This window comes from Mustela lutreola, chromosome 6 (genome assembly GCF_030435805.1).
Source record: "Mustela lutreola isolate mMusLut2 chromosome 6, mMusLut2.pri, whole genome shotgun sequence".
NCBI classification, from domain to species: domain Eukaryota; kingdom Metazoa; phylum Chordata; class Mammalia; order Carnivora; family Mustelidae; genus Mustela; species Mustela lutreola.
Window position 1 is genome coordinate 77,684,806 of NC_081295.1, and position 19,753 is coordinate 77,704,558.

Below are 19,753 nucleotides of genomic sequence, written 5' to 3' on the forward strand. Positions count from 1 at the left end.
TATTTTTATTACAATAGTTAATTTTAAAGTTTTACTGGTTATTTTCATAATATCCTATTCCTTGGCCTTATTTTGAATTCATATTTCATTTCTTAAAATATTTTATACCTATATTAAAGTTTGAGCATAAAAATTTCAGTATGTGAAGTAGTTGGCTATATAAAGTTGTTTATTGTTTTTTCAGACTCTCCTTCGTGACTTTTTTTTCTTTTTGTGATTGGAACATTGATTATGAGCTCATACTCACTTTCTTAAAAAAAGATTTTATTAATTTGTTAGAGAGAGAAAGCGAACACACCGGGAGCGGCAGGCAGAGAGAGAAGCAGACCCCCCTGCTGAGCAGGGAACCTAATGTGGAACTTCATCCTAGGACCCTGGGATCATGACCTGAGCCAAAGGCAAATACTTGACTAAGCCACCCAGGCATCCCAGCTCATACTCACTTTTAGCTAAACGAATTTTTCTTTGTCTCTGTTTTCCCTGTCCTTCACAACTCTTGTTCCACTCCTAGCAGTTTCTTACCTTTTGTGGCATCCTGTCCTGGAAGTGAGCCCTGGCTCTTAGGTTTCCCATGGTCACAGGGTACCTCATCGTACCTGCAATCAGACCTCATGGTGAACCTTTTTTGCTCACCTGCTCTTGAACAATTTGTCAATACTCACTTCTCAGAAAATACCTACTGGCTGTTTAAGGGTTCTCTCCCTATTGTCTCCTCCTACTTCCTCTCCTATAGACACTAATACTTGGTAGGTTTTGACTATTTGTTCCAATCTACATGCATTTTAAGGTTCATTTTGTTTTGTTATAAATGTTGTCCACAGGTCTCACTATCTATTTTTACAAGGGGATTTGGAAAAGATTTAAATACTGTGTTGTCACTATCTTCTCAGAAACCCAAGAGGCAGTTACATTTTCATCTTGCCATCCCTGGCTTAGCAAAGGTTCACAGGGTCTGTGCCCCCATTTTGTTCTTTGCACAATTAGTTTCTGAATTCCAGTTTTAATATAACCACTTGCCCACAGGGTGACCTACACTTTCATGTATCAGCAGGTTTTCTTTTTCCCCTCTCAGGGCAGGAAGGAAGATTCTGGAGGGTTCCTTTATGTACTCTGAGCCCAGCACTGAAACAAAAACTATGATTTTGTAGTTAATATTGTCCATTATTTTATCAGTAGAATTAGAGTCCAATAGTTGCTTTTTGAATATTATCCATAAACCTTATTTTAACAAGATTCATGCCTTGCCTGTCTAAATTAAAAAGTGAAACTCTAATGTTTTAGTTCCAGGCAATTGTATAGAATGTGATATTAAGACTTTGGACAATCTTTAATCATAGAATCCTAACTTTCATCTTCTTTAAAACAAATCCATTCTCACTTAATACATATATGCACAAACCTTTGAAAAAGGAAAATATACCTTCCTATAGCATTTAGTTTAAAGCTTATTTCAGGATATATATTTTTGTCCCTAAAAGTGATCATTTTATACAATGACTTTTGTTTCATTTTGTTTTGTTGGGCAACCCTTGTTGGGGTGAAATACTACTGGAGATCACTTGCTGAAATAGAATGCTAATGAATACTAACATCAATGTAGTGTTTGTTAAAAACAAATCAGCACCAAATTCATGATAGAAATACTGAAGTCATCATTGGGTAGTGGCTGATAACATGGAAAGTGTTTAAAAGCTGTGTACACTTGGGACAGCTACAGAACATCTCTGTGCTGGGTAGTCTTATTTTTTTTAATATGGATTAATAATATTACCTCATAGAAATTTGGGGGTGATTAAAGAAGATAAATGATAGGTGCATAAATAATAATTGGTGTCTAATAAGTGGTTTATTCATTGCCATCCTTGAGGGTGATGAGGATAATGATGGTGATGGTAATGATTATGCCATGCTCAGTTATTCTTCCTACTTAGGAACAGGTTTCATTTATTAAGCTTATCAAACTGGATAACATGGTAAGGTAAAATCATAATGAGAAAAAAACATCTTACTCAATTTGGGGTGGATTTAAAACAATTTTGCTTTTTAGAGTAAGGTGATTATCTTCATGGAAATTTTGCTTCAGGAGGAAAAAAAAAATGGAGCAGTAATTTGGTTGAAACTTTTGAAGAGGTACCAACTCTGATTACTCCTTTTGCTAGACCTCAGAGAAAGTCTGTGTATAAGGCACACTTGGTCAAATGTTTGTCACTGCTGATTATTAGTCTTTGGGTACCAGCCATGTGGCCTCATTCATTTATTGGTGATGTTAAGTTGTTCTGACATTGCCCTCAAGACAGTCATGTCTCATCCTCAGACTGACAGGACAGACACTCAGAGAGGATTGCATACATTTATTGAACACCCTTGGCTTCCCTGTGTGCAAAATTTCAAATGTGAACTGTCTCCGCATTCTTTATTACCCCCTGAGGTCAATCTCAAGAATTCTGTGGATATTGCTCAGTGAAGTAGTTAATTTTGTTAAAACTCAGGTGATCATTTTAAAAAATAGTATAGAGGAAACTTTCACACCTGAAAATGAAAATAAACAGGGTATCAACTGCTGCTTTGAACTACCATGGATTCTTTTGATTTCTTGAAAATATGTTAACTCTTAGAATGTAATATTCCATTAAACCATTCATGCATAATTAAGCAAATCCATTGAGAAAATAACTTAAGCTTGTGGTATTTTTATAGAGACAAAGTGATGCAGTGAATTAGATAAAATAAGAGCAAAATGAAAAACAAAATCCATGCAAAGTTTCTTCTGTGTCAACGCTTTAGGATCCCAGCATTATATTACCTCTAAGTATTTCTTGAAAATCTGCAAAAATCAGAATAGATTGCTAGTAGAAATAAACACGCAGTAACTGCTGGTACACATGCATGCATTATTTAGGTAGTTCTTATTTATTTATCATGCTTGCTAAGAGTACACAGAGCAGGCTGGGCACTACACAGGAGATTTTATCTTTAAAAATAAGAAAAATAAAATTCACAATCTACACCATCAATGTGGATTCCTTGAAATTTTTCTTCTCTCCAAATTACAATCTCTTTTAACATTTCCCATTATTTTACCCACCCCTATGCTCCCGTGCTCAGATGAGGAAGCTTTGCTTCTCACCCAAGATTTATCACTCTGTTTCTCCTTGACGTCTTCCCTTCTTGCCTTCCCCTATTCTGGCTCCCTCCATCCTGCAACTTCAGTTCCTGCTCTAAGAAACCCTCCTCTCTTCCCCTGCAGATATCTTCAGACTTTTGTCTCAGAGGAAATTTTCCTTGCTCCTTCTGCTTCCTGAAGTTGTTGTACTTTTGCTTTCATTCATAATCACACTTCTGAAATAAGTCTCCCACCTGTCCTTCAGGCAACCCGAATGTTGCACTCCAAGATTTTTCTCAAAGGACACGCTTCAAGCTCAAGCCAGAAGTCCTCATTGTTGAGCTTAATTATCTTTCTCACTTCTCCCCCATTCTCTGATGAACTCAACATTGTTGGTCTCTTGTCCTGTTTGAAATGTTTTGGCTCTCGGTTTTCGTAATACCAGAGTCTTTTCTTCAGTCTGAGCATAGTTGCTCAGTATGGGCTTCTGTGGCTTTTTCTTTTTCCAGAGGATTACTTCTTCACTTATGAACTCCCTTTCCTCCTCTTCACAGTCTTCCTCGACGAGGTCATCCCACTTTGCTATCCACCTCTGTGAATAAGACTCCAAATTGTTGTGATGCCTAACCTGCCTTATCATCTCTGGCCCCACATTTTCAACTCCCGGTTTCACCTGTTGTCTGCACAGGTTTACAACTGACCTTCCTATCTTACCTTTTTTCTTTCACTATCCCTCAACCCCAGCAAATCCTAAGGGGAATTGCCATATGATTTCCGTTCTTCAGTCACTTAAACCTAAAACCTCAAATTCTACTTTGACTAATTACTCTTCATTTCTGGCTCTAATTCAGTTGCCAAATCATGTTAGCTTGGACTCTTTCTCTTCTGAACAATTGCAGTGTCTTTTCAGCCCATCCCATACTGATTTCTGTCATTCCTCCATTTCATGTCTGTGAAATAGATCAAGCTTTCCAAAATTTCAAATTGATTAGGCCATTTATACAAAAGTGTTTAATATTTCCTCATGGCAAATTTACAATACAGTCTACATTTCTTAGCCTGAGGGTCTAAATCCTCTATGATCCAATCTTAAACTACATTTTATATATTTTTTCTATAATCACTGTCTATATCTATGGGAAATACCAAACCAGTTCCACTTTCCATGTTCCTGATTTGCCTCCATCCTTTGATCCTGTCATTCCTTTTTCCTGGACTTTTCTTCCCATTTCTGATCATAGGATCCTTTATTGTCTGTCTCTGATTCATCCTGATTCCTCAAGGTCCATCTCCCACAGGATGGCTTCCAGAAAATTTCTTTGATCTCTGTAGGAAGAAGTGACCATTCCACCATGGAAAACTTCTCACACTTATTTTGCTGATCGTCATTTACTACCTTGCAACCCATAATATTTTCTCTCTGTTTGGATACTAGTCCATTTTTTCCACTTGACTGTAAATTACTTCCAGGTAGCACTGCATTGGTTTTTCCAGGGCACATAGCCAAGTGCTCTGAGAGTAGAGATAATAAGTTTAGTTAAAAGAGGGAGGGTCTAGAAGTTCTAGAATATTAGCTTTATATCTTCTTTTAATACCTTGAAAGTACATTGCTTAAAACCTTTTAAATCCCCTGAGTCTCAGTGTTCTTTTGAAAAATTAGGATATTCCACCTATTTTTTAGCATATTGAGACACAAGCAAATATGTAAAGTACCTAGGACAGCACCTGTACAGAAAAAGAGCTCATTGTCATTATTGTTGCTGAAAGAGTAACTATTTCCTAAATGAATGAAATGCAGGAAAAGTTTAAGGTAATACATACTTTGTAAAACTAAACTGATCTTTTTAAAATATGTTTTAATGTTGACATTTTTATATTGTTTTTTCTTTACTTAATAGTTTATTTTTCCTTTGCTGTTTTCAATTAATTTTTTTGCTGTTACATACATTGCTCTTACTTACTTTAAGTTCCTTTAGAAATGTTTGTGTTTGGGTCTTTTTTTAATTTTTGAATTTTAATTCCAGTGTAGTTAACACATAGAGTAATATTAGTTTCAAGTGTGTAACACTTGAATCAGTAGTGATTCAACAAATTCTATATATTATGCACTGCTCATCATGATAAGTGTACTGTTTTTTTTTGTTTGTTTTTTAAGACATATGCATTTCTTTGAGAGAGAAGAGAAAGAGAGTGCACCCATGAGTAAGGGGAGGGGCAGAGGGAGAAAATCTTCAAGCAGACCCTCTGCTGAGCTCAGAGCCCCACATCAATGTCAGAAGTAGGGCTTGATCTCAAGACTCTGAGATCATGACCAGAGCTGAAACCAAGAGTCAGTCGCTTAACTGAATGAGCTACCCAAATCCCCCACATCATGATAACTGTACTCTTAATTCCCATCACCTATTTCACCCATCCTTCTACATCTTCTCTGGTAACCATCAATTTGTTCTCTATAGTTAAGAATTTATTTCTTGGGGCACCTGAGTGCCTCGGTCAGTTAAGCATCTGCCTTTGGCTCAGGTGACGATCCCAGGGTCTGGGATCAAGCCTCACATTTGGTCTCCCTGCTTAGTGGAGTCTGCTTCTCCTTTAGTTTCATATTTTTCAATGCCAGCTTCTGTTCTCTTAATTGTGGTGAATAATGTTTTTAATGTATTGTTGGATTCAGATTTGCTAATATGGGAGGAGGAGGGCTTGCTAGTATTTTGTTGAGGATTTTGCATTTATTTTCATCAAAGATATTGACCTGTGGCTCTCCTTCTGTGTGTGTGTATGTGTATGTGTGTGTATGTGTGTTGTATATTTATCTGACTCTGGTATCAGGGTAATACTAGATTCATAAAATAAATTTGGAAATTTTCTTTTCTCTCCCATTTTTTGGAATAGTTCAAGAAGTTTAACATTTTTCAAAATGTTTGGTAGGATTGCCCTGTGAAGCTGTCTGGTCTTGGACTTTTGGTTGTTGGGAGTTTTTTGATTGCTGATTCAGTTTCAGATATTTTTATATTATAAACACGTAGGATATATCATAAAATATGCATGATGAATAATACCCTTTATATGAAGAAGAAACTAAAACTCCATCAACCTTTAAAAACCACTGTAAATATAATATTCTAATTAATTAATATGTATATGTGTGATAGTGGTATTATATTTATTCCAGTTATTAAAATTTAGGAAGGATGGTTTTAATACAGAAAAAAGAAAAAAGGGAGAGAGAAGGAGGGGAAGCAAGCCAGCAAGCAAGAAATTGATATCTAACCCTAAATCTAAAAATTTTACATTCATCATATATTTCAATTTAGTTTAAAATTTATCTTTTAAGGCAGAATTAGCATTAGTTATTTGACAAACAGTTGTTATGTATGTAATAATTTTTCCACAAAATAAAAAGGTAACTGGAAATACAATCAGGTATTTCCTCTGTAATAATTCTTATTTTGAAAAGTCTAGTTTTGTTTTTTGTTTTTTGTTTTTCTGTCTCTATCCTGTTTTTATCTTGCATTTTGTCCCTGTATCTGTGTCAGAGATATAAGGTTTTATTTTGTTTTCTTGAAAAGGTAACTTCTACTTTCTTGTTTTCTCAAATACTTTGACTTGTTATTGATTTATATGACCAATGAACTTACTTTTTAAAATAATTACCTTTCCTTTTGACAGGTTTATGTTTAATTATTTCCTCTGGTAATATGTTGGTTTTTCATAGAGATAGAATTCTTCATCTAGAGTAGCATTTCTCAATGTAATAGTGTTTGGGTCTGTAAGACCTTTAAAAACCTCTCAGGTGATCTGAAACATTTTACATATTAATACTCGGCCATTACTTACCTTTGTCACTCTCATTTTTTTCACAAGTATACAGTGGAATTCTCCGAAGCCTTAATGTCATGTAAGAATATCATCACTCTTATGATTAAGGAGTTGTTTGCTTGAGGATCCTTGTGTTAAAAAAAAAATCTGTTTTAATTCCTATTCGATTAATTGTCAATAGACATAATCCACAAAAAATGCTTTCTGGAGTCCTTAATTTTTAAGATTGTAAAGGGTTTCTGTAACCAAAAATTTGCAAACTACCATTATGGAGAATAAGAAAGGAGACAAGATAAAATTGCTTGTGGAGAATGGTAAATTTGTAATTTTTAGTATAAAATTTGCTAATTCATATATGGAATCCATGTAGGGGCATCGGGGTGGCTCAGTTAGATATCTGCCTTCAGGTCAGGTTGATGAAGCCCATGTTGGGCTCCCTCCCCCTCCGTTGTTCCCCCTGCTTGTGAGCTCTGGCTCTCTCGCTGTCTGTCAAATAAATAAATAAAATCTTTTTAACAAGTAAAAAATAAAAATAAAAATACATGCAATTATACACCATACCTATCATTGAAATGAGACTAGACTCCATATTTTTTCATGTTCTTAGAATTCCCCTCCTGTCAAATTTTAATTAGTGTTCATATCAATGCTATATATATATCCATATATATCCATACATGTTCTTATGTTATACAAACATGCACACACACAGTCTTCTTAATGCCAACATATTGGCTGTTTAAGTTATATCTGTTCTCAGCCTCATAGAACCAAAGCTACCCTTGACTCCATATAGACAAAGACTAATCTCCTGGACTTCACCTAAAGTCCTGTCCTGCTCTGACTCTCTTTTTGATCCATGCTGGAGATCAGACTTGGAACTCAGGAAATAATTTCAGGCAAAGGGAAAAGAGAATTTCTGAATTTTTTTCAGGGCATTACACTCTGTCACAGAATAACACACACACACACACACACACACACACACACACACTATATTTATAAATGTATATGTTTATAAATTTATATACATATTTTTAAGAAGTGGAACAGACATGTGAAATGAGACAGATTGTGGAACTGAGACAAAGTCCTTCAGTTAATGAGAAGATCCAAGCACTGCTTGAAAATACAAAATTTAGACCTCTTTATCATGATAATTTTATTGTTTTCATAAACTAATAGTTCTGTAAGAACCCCTGTGTCTGTAGCCTTAATTCAATAAGTATAAAAGAATTATACAAAAGCCAGACTTTGACGTCAAAATGTTTAAAAGATTGAAATGATAACCACAGAAACAAGACCTCCCATGTGACTCTGTTATAGTAGAGATGTCTGAATTTGATAAGAGAATGGATTCATTAATACTTGTGATTCCTTAAATCTAAGTTTTTCTTAAATCTAAGTTTCTATATAAGTAAAGGATGGAGTCTACAATTTGAAAGTCAGGATAATATTTTCATTTTTAATTTTTGGAATATGATTGCCTAAATTATAGTGTTTAGGCAAACAGAACAGATATATTTTTCTCTTCATTGTCATTATCATTCTCAAATACAGCTAAGTAACCCTTCTATTCATATCCCTGAGGGAGAACGGATTTTTGTAAAAGGGACACTCCTTCATTTCTGCTCTGCACAAGTTCATGGTTCATGAACTCAACAATATAAGGCATAGGTTCAAGGATCAGAGAGAACTGGGTTTAGGAGACCATCATTATCAAGGTGTGGAATGGCACAGTGATTAATAACGCAATCTCTAGTGCCAGAATGCCTGAGTCTGAATCCCAGTTTTCCCCTCTAACTAGCTCTGGGCACTTGAATCTCTCAGCCTTCAATTGTCCTAAGTACAAAATGGGAAGAGTAATAGTACCCTCTTCACAGATTTGCCAAGGAAGTGAAATATGTTATTCTCCATAAAGTGCTTTGAACAGTGGCTGGCACATAACAGGAATAATATTTGTGAAATAAATATAGATCCTCATTCAATTGGCTCTGATTCAGGTAGATTTCAGTCTGTGGTTCAGCCCTGCCACTTAACTCACTCTGTGGCCGTGGACAGCACTTAACCTCTCTCTGGCCCTCTGTACAGGAGATTTAAAGTAAGAGGACCTATCTCACAAAGGAGTTGTCAGAACTGAATGTGCTAACACATATGAAATAATAAGACAGAGCAGATGGTGTTATGAAATATTAAATATCATGACTATCATTAAAAATGACCTCTCACTCAGTTTTGCCTATTACCTCAATGCATGTCACTTGTTTTTTTTTTTTTTTAAAGATTTTATTTATTTATTTGACAGACAGAGATCACAAGCAGGCAGAGAGGCAGGCAGAGAGAGAGGAGGAAGCAAGCTCCCTGCTGAGCAGAGAGCCCGATGCGGGGCTCGATCCCAGGACCCTGGGACCATGACCTGAGCCGAAGGCAGAGGCTTTAACCCACTGAGCCACCCAGGCGCCCAATGCATGTCATTTCTAAACATTTCCAGACATCCTGCATTCTGTCTTTCTCCCAATTAGACACTTGGAATTTAATGACCACCCAACACCACAATTGAACTCCTAGAAAACTAAACTTTTCATCATCCCCAGCTAATGAGTGTTTCCTGGGATTTCCTTGTTGCCGGGAATGGCACCATTATCTTCCTCCAAACTTAAAAAAAAAAAAAAAAAAAAAAGCCTAATGTTATCCCTTATATAGTAAGCTTTTGCATTCACATGTACTCAGTCCCATTTAACTCTACCTACAAAGCCTCATTTATACCCAACTCCTTCAGTGACTTCCAATCACAGAAATCATTGTTTCTATGCTGACTATTAAAATACATTCCCAATTTCTTTCATTCTCTCATATCCTGGTCTTGTTATTTTTACAAAGTACATTAAAATATTATTTCCCTATTGAACAATTTTTAGATGAAAAGATACCATTTATTAAGGGATCTGTGCAGAAAATAAAATTCATTGTGAAAATAAAAATTCATTGTGCTCTAAAATTATACAAGGCATACAAATCATTTTTTAAAAATCAGTGTTTTAATGGCTGTGATGTTTCAATGATAAGATATGGGTAATTCTTCCTTCCCTTCCCTTTCACAAATAAGATGCAGGTTTACTCAGTTTATCACAGAATCCCAAGGCCTCTAACTCATCATCTGATTCTGCTTCCCAGTCATTGTCCTTAGGCTTAAGAACCGTTGTCTTCCCTATTTGACTTGGAGGCTGCACTGTCTAGCTCAGAGACTTTTAAGGCAACAAATATCAAATTATTCATTCTTAGCAGCTTGAATTGTGTATTCTTCAGACTCATGTGGGGTATCTGCACAGATCTGACCCTAAAAACTTACAAAAGTAAAACTTTACATTCCCTATTCTTGTGCAAATTTAAGAAAAAAATCAAAGCATCTTTCCTATTCTTTTCCAAGATTGGATGGCCTTATCAATGTTTCCTATCAACATTTCTTGACTTTTTCCACATCTCATCTTAAATATATCTCCTCAAGTTGATCTTCCAAGGGATGATCATAAAAAAAAATATAAATTAGACGTCCTTCATAAAATATTTTCTTGACTGTCCGTCCCAAAAAGGCAGGTCACTCCTTAAAATTCCATTGGCACTTGTTGAAATTTCTTTATGGTAATGACTATAACTTTTTTAGAGTCAAGTATTTGTTTTATCCAAACCACACGCACCTAATCAATGCACAAATTATCAAAGTAAATGAACTGTAAGGATGTTATTTCTTTTTTGTATTCTGGGCAGTGACAATCCCAGTACATTCATTATCCTTAGTTCAGTAAATTTCTGTTCCTGTTAAGTTGCATACACAGAGACTGCATCTCTATAGCAACTGCCCTGGGTTTGCAATGTGTCTTCTTGTGCTTCTGTTTTCCCTGCTAGCCTGAGAAATTGACCTGTGACTCACTTCTTATCAGCTTTTATCACTTGTAGCTAGTTTATGCTGGGTCAGAGTACAGAATTTGGAAAAGAGAAGCAGCTAAGGTTTTTATTCTACCCATATTTATTTTTCTAGCGATAACAAATAGATCCAGGGAATAAGTATCTTAGTCTTAAGTGTGCTATAACCTACAAAAATAAAATCTATATTTCTTGTGTATAAAAACCTGGTGTTATTTTATTTTTTAAACATCGCCCATAAAAGCTAGCAGATTCTCGCTATGCAATGAAAATATAACTATTATTTGACTCTTCTAAAAAACTCTGATATCATTTTAAAAATATCATTATTAACTTATTTTAAAATATCATGTATCCATTTGTACCGTTTCTTTATTTGTAGCTGCTAACTGGGCAGTTTAAGACCATGGCTATTTACTCCACTATTTAATTGAGTTATGCTTATATTGAAATATTTCTAAACTAATCAGGTTGAAATTGTAATAATTCACGGCTGCAAACCAAGTGGATGCTCCAGTCCACAGTTCAGTGACCCTGCCAAGGGCAGGAGCAAGGAATGCTCAGACTGAGGAAGTCATCATGCCATGAACTAGGTTCTTGCATGAAGTGAAGCCAGTTTGTGACCAACATACATGAGATCCAGATGTAGAGAGTAAGCTGTGGCGGGAGCTGTAGTGGTTCTTGCCTGGTTTAAACTCTGCACCGGGGGGCTTCTGGGTGGCTCAGTCATTAAGCATCTGCCTTCCTCTCAGGTCGTGATCTCAGGGTCCTAAGATCAAACCCCACATCTCGGGGTGGGATGCCTGCTTCTTCCTCTCCCAATCCCCCCGCTTGTGTTCCCTCTCTCTGTGTGTCTCTCTCTGTCAAATAAACAAATAAAATCTTTTTAAAAAATAAAAATAAATTTAAAAAGGAAACTCTGCTCCAGCCTGACAAGAAAAAAAAACAAAAGAAAAAAGAAAAAAAACAAAAACAAAAACAAAAATGGCTGTTTCGGGGTCTGTCTTTGCTTCTGAGTCCTGATACGACTTTTTCCCCCAAGGTTGTTAATTAAAGAATAAAATTTTAAATAAATAGTTTAAAAATATTCACTGTAAAAAACGCTAGTAATTTTATTTCTTTTTCCCATTTTGTTATTTTACATAATAACATTTCTTTCTAAAGATCACATTTCTTTCTTATTAGAGAAAATTTGCATACTGACCTATTTTACCCCTTTCCTATTTATTAGTGAGCAGCTGGTGTACAAAATCTGCATAAATGATAGAAAACCAACTTTCTTTCAAGTTATTACAAATGCTAAAAAGTTGATGTGAATATTTAAAGATCATTTAATTGTATTATGTTAGAAATATCTCTGACCTAAAATTTCTTCCACATTATTCTATATGTGGCTGTACAGAAGACACCAAGTAATGCACATAGTGTACCTTAAGAGTCATTGTTTATATGTTTGAGTTTTGGTTCAACTTTTAACGTCTTTTAATTGCTTCTGTAATTGTCCAAAACTAAAATCTATAATCAGTCTACTAATAAAATATATGGGTGGATTGTTTAGGATCCAGCTTGTGGATATGAAGCTATTTACCTCAAATTTCCTAAATTCCAGAAGCACTGGTGGTTTGGGCAAGGCGGTTTAGGAGTCAGAGAGGAGAAACACGTTTGGGAGTCACTGCTGGCCCTTCTTTCCATAGCCAGCATTTGCCAGCCTGATGACCACAGCCCAGCAGGATATCCATTTCCTCCCTACCTCCTCCCTGTCAGAGAAATTGCCTTATTTGTCAGGAAGTTTTTATTCATAGAGACACTAGATGCTGAGCTCATAGAGTAAGATATCCTATGACTCAGAAATCTTTAAATACAAAATTTCCTCTTTGGGAAATCTGGAAAATGGACTGTGGATTGATGTGTCCTTTTTTTACTCTCTAGGAGAAGATTTGGAAGATGTACCAGCTTCAAAGAAAGCTAAAGGTGAGCTTGTGATTTTCAATATATATACGAATTTTCTCTTAAGGCTACATGTAATGTTTTGTCTGTTTTATTAAACTATTCTTGATCTAATCCTCATCTTTTCCTAAGTAATGTTTAGATGGTAGGCCTATTTTTGAAACAAAGAGATTTTTTACATTATTTGGAAAAAATACATATATATGTATATCTGCACATACTGAAGGAACTAGTTAGATACTGGCTTACTTAAAAGTAATTATTAGATGCATGTATTGTCCAATTTGCTTACAGGAACAATATTTCAAAATTATCATTTTGCAAGAATTTGGGGGATGCTATTTAACAGGAAGAGGACCACACTAGTGTTCAAAGATGAAGCTACATATTTTTTTAAAAGATTTTATGTGTTTTATTAAGGTCACAACCTTAATAAAAATGTATTTTTATTAAGAAAATTTGAAATAGGGCGCCTTGCTGGCTCAGTGGGTTAGGCCGCTGCCTTCGGCTCAGGTCATGATCTCAGGGTCCTGGGATCGAGTCCCGCATCAGGCTCTCTGCTCAGCGGGGAGCCTGCTTCCTCATCTCTCTCTCTCTGCCTGCCTCTCTGCCTACTTGTGGTCTCTCTCTGTCAAATAAATAAATAAAATCTTTAAAAAAAAAAGAAAATTTGAAATAATTTGCCTATACTAACAGTAATGACATAGAGAAAGGGAGGGAAGGAGGGAGGAAAGAAAAACAAACCTTGGAAAAATATGCCACAACCAGAAACATAATCTGGATCAAGTCTTTCCAGACTCGATTTGTTTGCCTGTATTGTAAAGATTTCAACTAATTTGATGTGTGTGTGTGTGTGTGTGTGTGTTTACCCTGAAGTGTTTCCTGGCTCTCTAGTTTGGTTTGTTATATAGTAGATATTTTCTATTCTATTTTCAAACTTTCCTGTACACAATAGAGTTTACCTAAGAGCTATTCTTACCATAAAAATACAAGTACTATAGTAGTGCTCAGAATTAATTAACAGTGTAGAAAATAGTGCTTTGAGGAAAGACACAAAGGAATGGATACCTGAGTCTTATGAAATGATTTACACTTAAGACAGTTTTTGAATACTGAATTTTTAGGGTTTTTTAAAAGTTGAATTATTAAAAACAACTCAATATTTTTTAGTGTCTTGACTATTGCTGAGATTCTCAAACTATTTTATGTATAAATCTTCTGACCAAAAAACCCCCCAAAACAAAAAAACAACTTCTGGCAATCTTGTTAGAATGGAATAAATCTGGGTGGGAACCCAAGAACTATCTTTATATCGGTCTCCAAGTAATAGTGAAACTTGGTATATGGATCACCCTTTGAGAGGAAAGGTCTTTAAACTCATTAAGAACGTGATGAAATCTAAAACCCAACTTTTGATGAAACACACACACATACTTACATCTTCCTAACATTTCAGGGTTTTATAGGAAACCACCCCCACCGCCAAACCCCAAATATGGACACCAGCTAGGAACTTCTAACTTGGAGAAAGAGGTTCAAAAACATGAGTTCAATTTATCCAGCACTGGATAAATACATGCTATGTATCACTACAGCAGAGAAATCCTTGAGCCAGTTGAGAAAAGGCAAGGATACAGGACACCAGTCTGCTGATGTTCTTTCTTGGCAGGAGTGATCAAAAACATTTAAGTCCCTCAAAAATCTAGAATGATTTTGACTGTAATATTCATCCTTTAGCCAGCTCACTGTTACCATATTAGAACTCTGAACATCAAAGACCTCTCTGAAGAAAGGAATGTGTGTCAACTAGCTCTCCTCCACTAACATCCAACACATCAGCACCCGTTCTCCTATTTGAACAACTGCCAGTCGAACACCACAATCTTTTCTTCCACTGGTTCCTCTTCTGCCACTGGCTCTTACCTATAAAATGTTATTGTGAGAAAGTGGCAGAATCTGAATAAGAACCTAGTGTATATTATAAGAGGAGCATTAACTCCTGCTTCTTTGATATCCTGCACCTGTTTAGACAGTTTCAGTTCCCTATATATGTGTGTGATAGCTGGGGATGTACTCATCATTTACTTTCATATTTTTGTATCCACTAGAAGCTGAAGATGTGTCTTCCACAAAGAGGCAAAAAAGTAAGTTTTATAATAATAAATAATGTGATAATAATCACATTAAAACTGTGGGATCATTCTCTATTAAAGATAGTGGGTATAATTTGACCCTTTAAGACTCTTAAGAAGACCAATAGTAGAGTAAAAGGATGTTTGGCACAGACATGGAGAATAACATAAAGTAAGTCATTTATATTTCAAAAAGAAGTTCATTCCTTTTTGTGGCAGGCAACAGGCACATGTTGGGAAGAATTACAACATACTGATTGAAGTGGCAGTTTTGCAAAACGTTCTATGTGGCTCTGACCCTGAGCACTCTAACTGAACCTGTTCTTAAATGTATGTTACTGTCTGCTTTGTAAGAAGACTGCTGAAGTGATATGCTGAACCTCTTTATACCAAAAAGAAAAAAAATATATATATATAGGACTCAACAATTCAATGGCTTATAAACTCTCTTCTAAGATTGAAAGTCCTTCTTGGTTTTTCCAGATATATGGCAGACTCTTAATATTCAGTCTTTAGGATTGTTGATTTTAGAACACAATCAACATTCATGTGCAGTTACAAAATTCAATATCCAAGATTCTCATTATTCTGGTACTTCCAAATTAGACATTTTCCTTCAAATGGAAGGCAATACATTTTGCATTCACATTTGCATTAAAGTCATTGCTAGTCAGACTAAAGGAAGCAATGTTTGAAATAGATACAACAGAAGTTTATTTCACATAATTTTGGTATTGTTGTTGTTGGGTTTTTTTTAGAGTTTATTTGTTTTATTTATTTATTTTTTGAGAGAGAGAGAAAGAACACAAGGGATGGGGGTTAGGGATAGAAGGAGCAGAAGAAACAGGCTCCCCACTGAGCAGGGAGCTGAGATCATGACCTGAGCCATGACCTACGGGCTCTGAGATCATGACCTGAGCCAAAGGCAGATGCATAACCAACTGAGACTCACATAATGATTTTAAAGTAAAGAATAGACATTTATCTGAGGAAATGGCATCAAGAACATTCTCTAGATTCTAAATGTTTCTTTAATGTATTTCTGCAGGAAATTACTAAATGCCCACTTTAATAGCAAATGCCTCCTACTCTGCATTAATACTTGATTCATTGAACAACTATTAAGTGCCTACTATGTTTCAAGTTCTGCGTTAGATGCCTGGACCATAGCAGCAGGCAAAGGGGTTAGTCATTATAACCCCTCTCACCATCATCTTGTGAGAAGTATGGGGAAATAAGCAGTCTTTACAATATCTTTCCATATTATTTCAAAATCTATAAAATCAAACTGGGCATATTTCTGGTTTAAACAGTAGTTTCCTAATTGTTAATCTACTGGTAATAAATCTGTGGTTATGTCACATAAACAGTCGAAATATTTTATCTTATAAATAAAGATTAAAACATAATTCAAAAACCACCATACAAAAAGATAGGTGGATCGTATCAAGTCAAGTTTCTATTTGGAATATTGTACTATAGTTTTGCAAAGATGTCACCATTGTAGGGAAACTGAGTGAAGGATATATGGGAATCTCTGTATTATTTCCTACAACTGCATGCAACTCTATACTGATCTCCAAATAAAAAGTTTAAATAAGAATAAATGAATGAATAAGTCAATTTAATATTTTTAATAAAAAAAAAGTGGGTAGAAGAAGAATCAATGAAACAAGAAGGAATTGGGAGGGAGACAAACCATAAGTGACTCTTAATCTCACAAAACAAATTGAGGGTTGCTGGGGGGAGGGGGGTTGGGAGAAGGGGGTAGGATTATGGACATTGGGAAGGGTATGTGCTTTGGTGAGTGCTGTGAACTGTGTAAACCTGGTGATTCACAGACCTGTACCCCTGGGGATAAAAATATATGTTTATAAAAAATAAAAAATTAAAAAAAGTTATCAAATATTTAAGTTCAATTGGGGGATTTATAGTAGAAAAAAAATTCCTATTTTTATCTTACTATAAAGTAATCCTATAGTCTGATACCTGAGTCTTTAAATGAGCTCTAAAATTTGCTACTGTGATGATATTTTCATTAACAGCCATCAACATCAATTAAGTAGATGTGTCAGAACTGTGCCCATGTCTGGTAAGGTCCAGCTGGAAGGTAGTTTGTCTCTGATAGACTCTTCAGCTATTAGATATTTGTTAATTCCTATTAGCTAATTCCTAATAGCTAATAGCTATTAACTATTCCTCTAGATGCAGCCCAGCTTTATTGCCATCCATGTCAGTAGCCCATCAAATCCCCAAGCACTCACAACCTTGGGGGTTGGAGCAGGTTGTGTTACTGCCTCTCCCTGAAGCTAGAACTAAATAATAATAGTGATAGTAATAATAATAATTAATAATAATAATTCTGAGTTGAAGTAGAAAGGAAAGAACTAAATTCGAGATTTCAACAAACTACTTTTATCCGTGAAAATGAGTGATTCAAGTCAGCTGACACCCAGGGAGATGAAATCAAAATAATCTCTTGTTGTTTCCTTCAGCTGCTTTCTACCCATGCTTTGCTTGATTCTGCTTCATAAGCCCTTGGGCTCCTATGGATTTGGCCAATTTACCATATTCCACATAGTAGACATTTCAACAGTCATTCTGTTTCTCAGCCATTAGGGAAAAGTGGTTCATTAACAGAAGGCAAATAGATAAAGTGGAAAACACTGAAGAGTCAGTAGGTGTCCATGACTGTTTGGAGAAGTGAAAGTCACCAAGAGTCACCAACTCTTAACAAAGTTGCTACCTGAGAGCAGGACGGGCATTGGTAGCTCAAGCTCATACCCACTGTGCTACACTGCCTTGCTTGTCTTTAACACCTTTTCTGTGTTGCTTTCTGCTCTGGAGGCAGAGCTGCTATCTGGAAGCATTAATAAAAAGTAACTATGCCATCTCAGGAGAGCACTTACCTCTAGACTAAGAGAGAGTGGAAAACCTCAAGACTCCAGGAATCACAAGGCTCTCTGTGGTTTTTATTAAAACACTGAAAGAAAAAAAGTTACTTTGCATATGGATAAGCTCATGCTTTAAAATCTATTACTAGCTAACACTTCTTCTGAGTTCAGTGCACATCAGTAGAGTCTTATAATGTACATACTTGGACTTCTTATGCCAGATCATTTTTATTATCACTTATTAAGGGCTTATTATGTGCCAGGAAAGATTTCAAGTGCTTCACATATATTTACTGATTTAATTTCCACCTCATTTCTAGGATGCTTTTGTTATTGTTTTTGATTTTACATGTAAGGAATCTAAGAGACAATGAGGTTTATTAAGTTTCTGGTTATTGTCAAGGGTATGTAACTGAAGAACCCATGTCCACCTACATTGTATCTGTCTGGGTCTCACCATTGTTACTGCTTGTATTCTGCTTGTTTTAACAAGTTATCATGCTCTGTTCCATAGGCCCCATCAGTTTCTTCCAATGTGTCTACTTGGATGGATACAATGGCTATGGATTTCAGTTTCCTGTCACTCCTGCACACCGTCCTTCAGAGAGCTCTGACCAACCAAGTTCTCCAGGTCAGAAGCAACAAGGACAATAGACACACATGCAGGGCCCTTACAAGTGCTTTAAGACTTTGAAAATAGGATCTTCTGTTTGTCTGCAGTGGCATAGGCAATTGAAATCATGAATCTGAGGAATTTCTCTGAAAATGTTTTACTCTTCTGCCTGATCTAGAGAGAAAGGGTGGGCAAAAGCAATGAATGATAAGCAAACATATTGAAAGATCTGGCATTCAAGAACCTGTTATTTGTGTTTGTTGCTAGGCATGGATGCTTATATTTTTCTATTTCTACTTATTGTAGGGTTGCTCACAGGTTAATTTAAAGTTTCCTTAATCATGATCTTTTAAACATAACTGACACAATTACAAAATGGAATTCTGATGTCAGGTATATTTTTAAATGACAACAAAGACTGTGCTTTCAATTTAAAGAGTATAGGAGCTACCCTTTATGGGCATACAAAACTACTTTTTATCATGTAGCTCTCTAAACACAATTTGCCCACTAAGTTGATGTTCAATAGTTTGATTTTATTTATGTCTCTTTCTATTTTAGCTGTGGTAATGCTCTAAGAATGGGTAATAGTTGAACCAAAAAGTGCTGTAAGTTCCTTGTAATGCTCCTTTTGATAGAATTCAAAATATCTCTGAACTTTGGACATGGTAAGATGGAGTAGAAATGTTTGATAAATCATATCTTTGATTTGTCTTGAATTACAACTAGGACATTCACTCCATTGGAAATATACCATCCAATTAGGCAAGTCTGATGAATCATTTGTTTAAAATAAAAGCAAATGAGATGTAGTATTTTCAGATTTTTCCAGACTATGGCCTAATGAAAATGTCACCTGGATGAAATTTTAGATCAGTCACTAAATTCAGGTGACAGTTGCAAAGTATTTAATGTCACTTTAATAGGATCATTCTGTACAGTTAAGTACATTTTCTTTCTCAAAAAAAATATATTTGTGTATATATATATACCTACATATATATGCACACACACATACATAAATGAATGTCATCAAAATTAAAGAAATGCATTTTAAACACAAGTGCTTCATGAGATGTCTTACTTGTTTCTTAGGTAAGTGAAATGAATGACAATCTTTAACTTACTTGATGATGCATCACTGAGAATGACTATTTTGGTTTTGTCATCTTTTTTGTCTCCTGGTGATATGAACACCTATGTTAAAAGTTATGCCAATGTGACCATTATCATGTTTACAGTCGCAACTCAACCTATGACAAATTAACTCAGGAAATAAGTTATCTTTTCTGGAATTGTAATTGCCCTCTTGTGGGGTAGCCAGAGCCAA

At 35.5% G+C, this 19,753-nt stretch overlaps 1 protein-coding gene across 11 annotated transcripts in view; it reads left to right on the top strand.

Moving 5' to 3' along the window:
- TRDN (triadin) overlaps window positions 1–19,520 on the top strand; it is a 390,017-nt gene extending 370,497 nt beyond the window's left edge. For 9 of the 11 annotated variants that reach the window (XM_059177681.1, XM_059177671.1, XM_059177675.1 and 6 more), the window contains 3 exons: window positions 12,767–12,808; window positions 14,893–14,928; window positions 18,325–19,520. In XM_059177681.1, coding sequence (XP_059033664.1) covers window positions 12,767–12,808; window positions 14,893–14,928; window positions 18,325–18,464 — 218 coding nt within the window. In that variant the 3' untranslated portion in view covers window positions 18,465–19,520. The remainder of the gene's footprint in view (window positions 1–12,766; window positions 12,809–14,892; window positions 14,929–18,324) is intronic. The other 2 variants (XM_059177674.1, XM_059177677.1) reach the window with 1 other exon arrangement.
- Window positions 19,521–19,753: the final 233 nt, after the last annotated feature.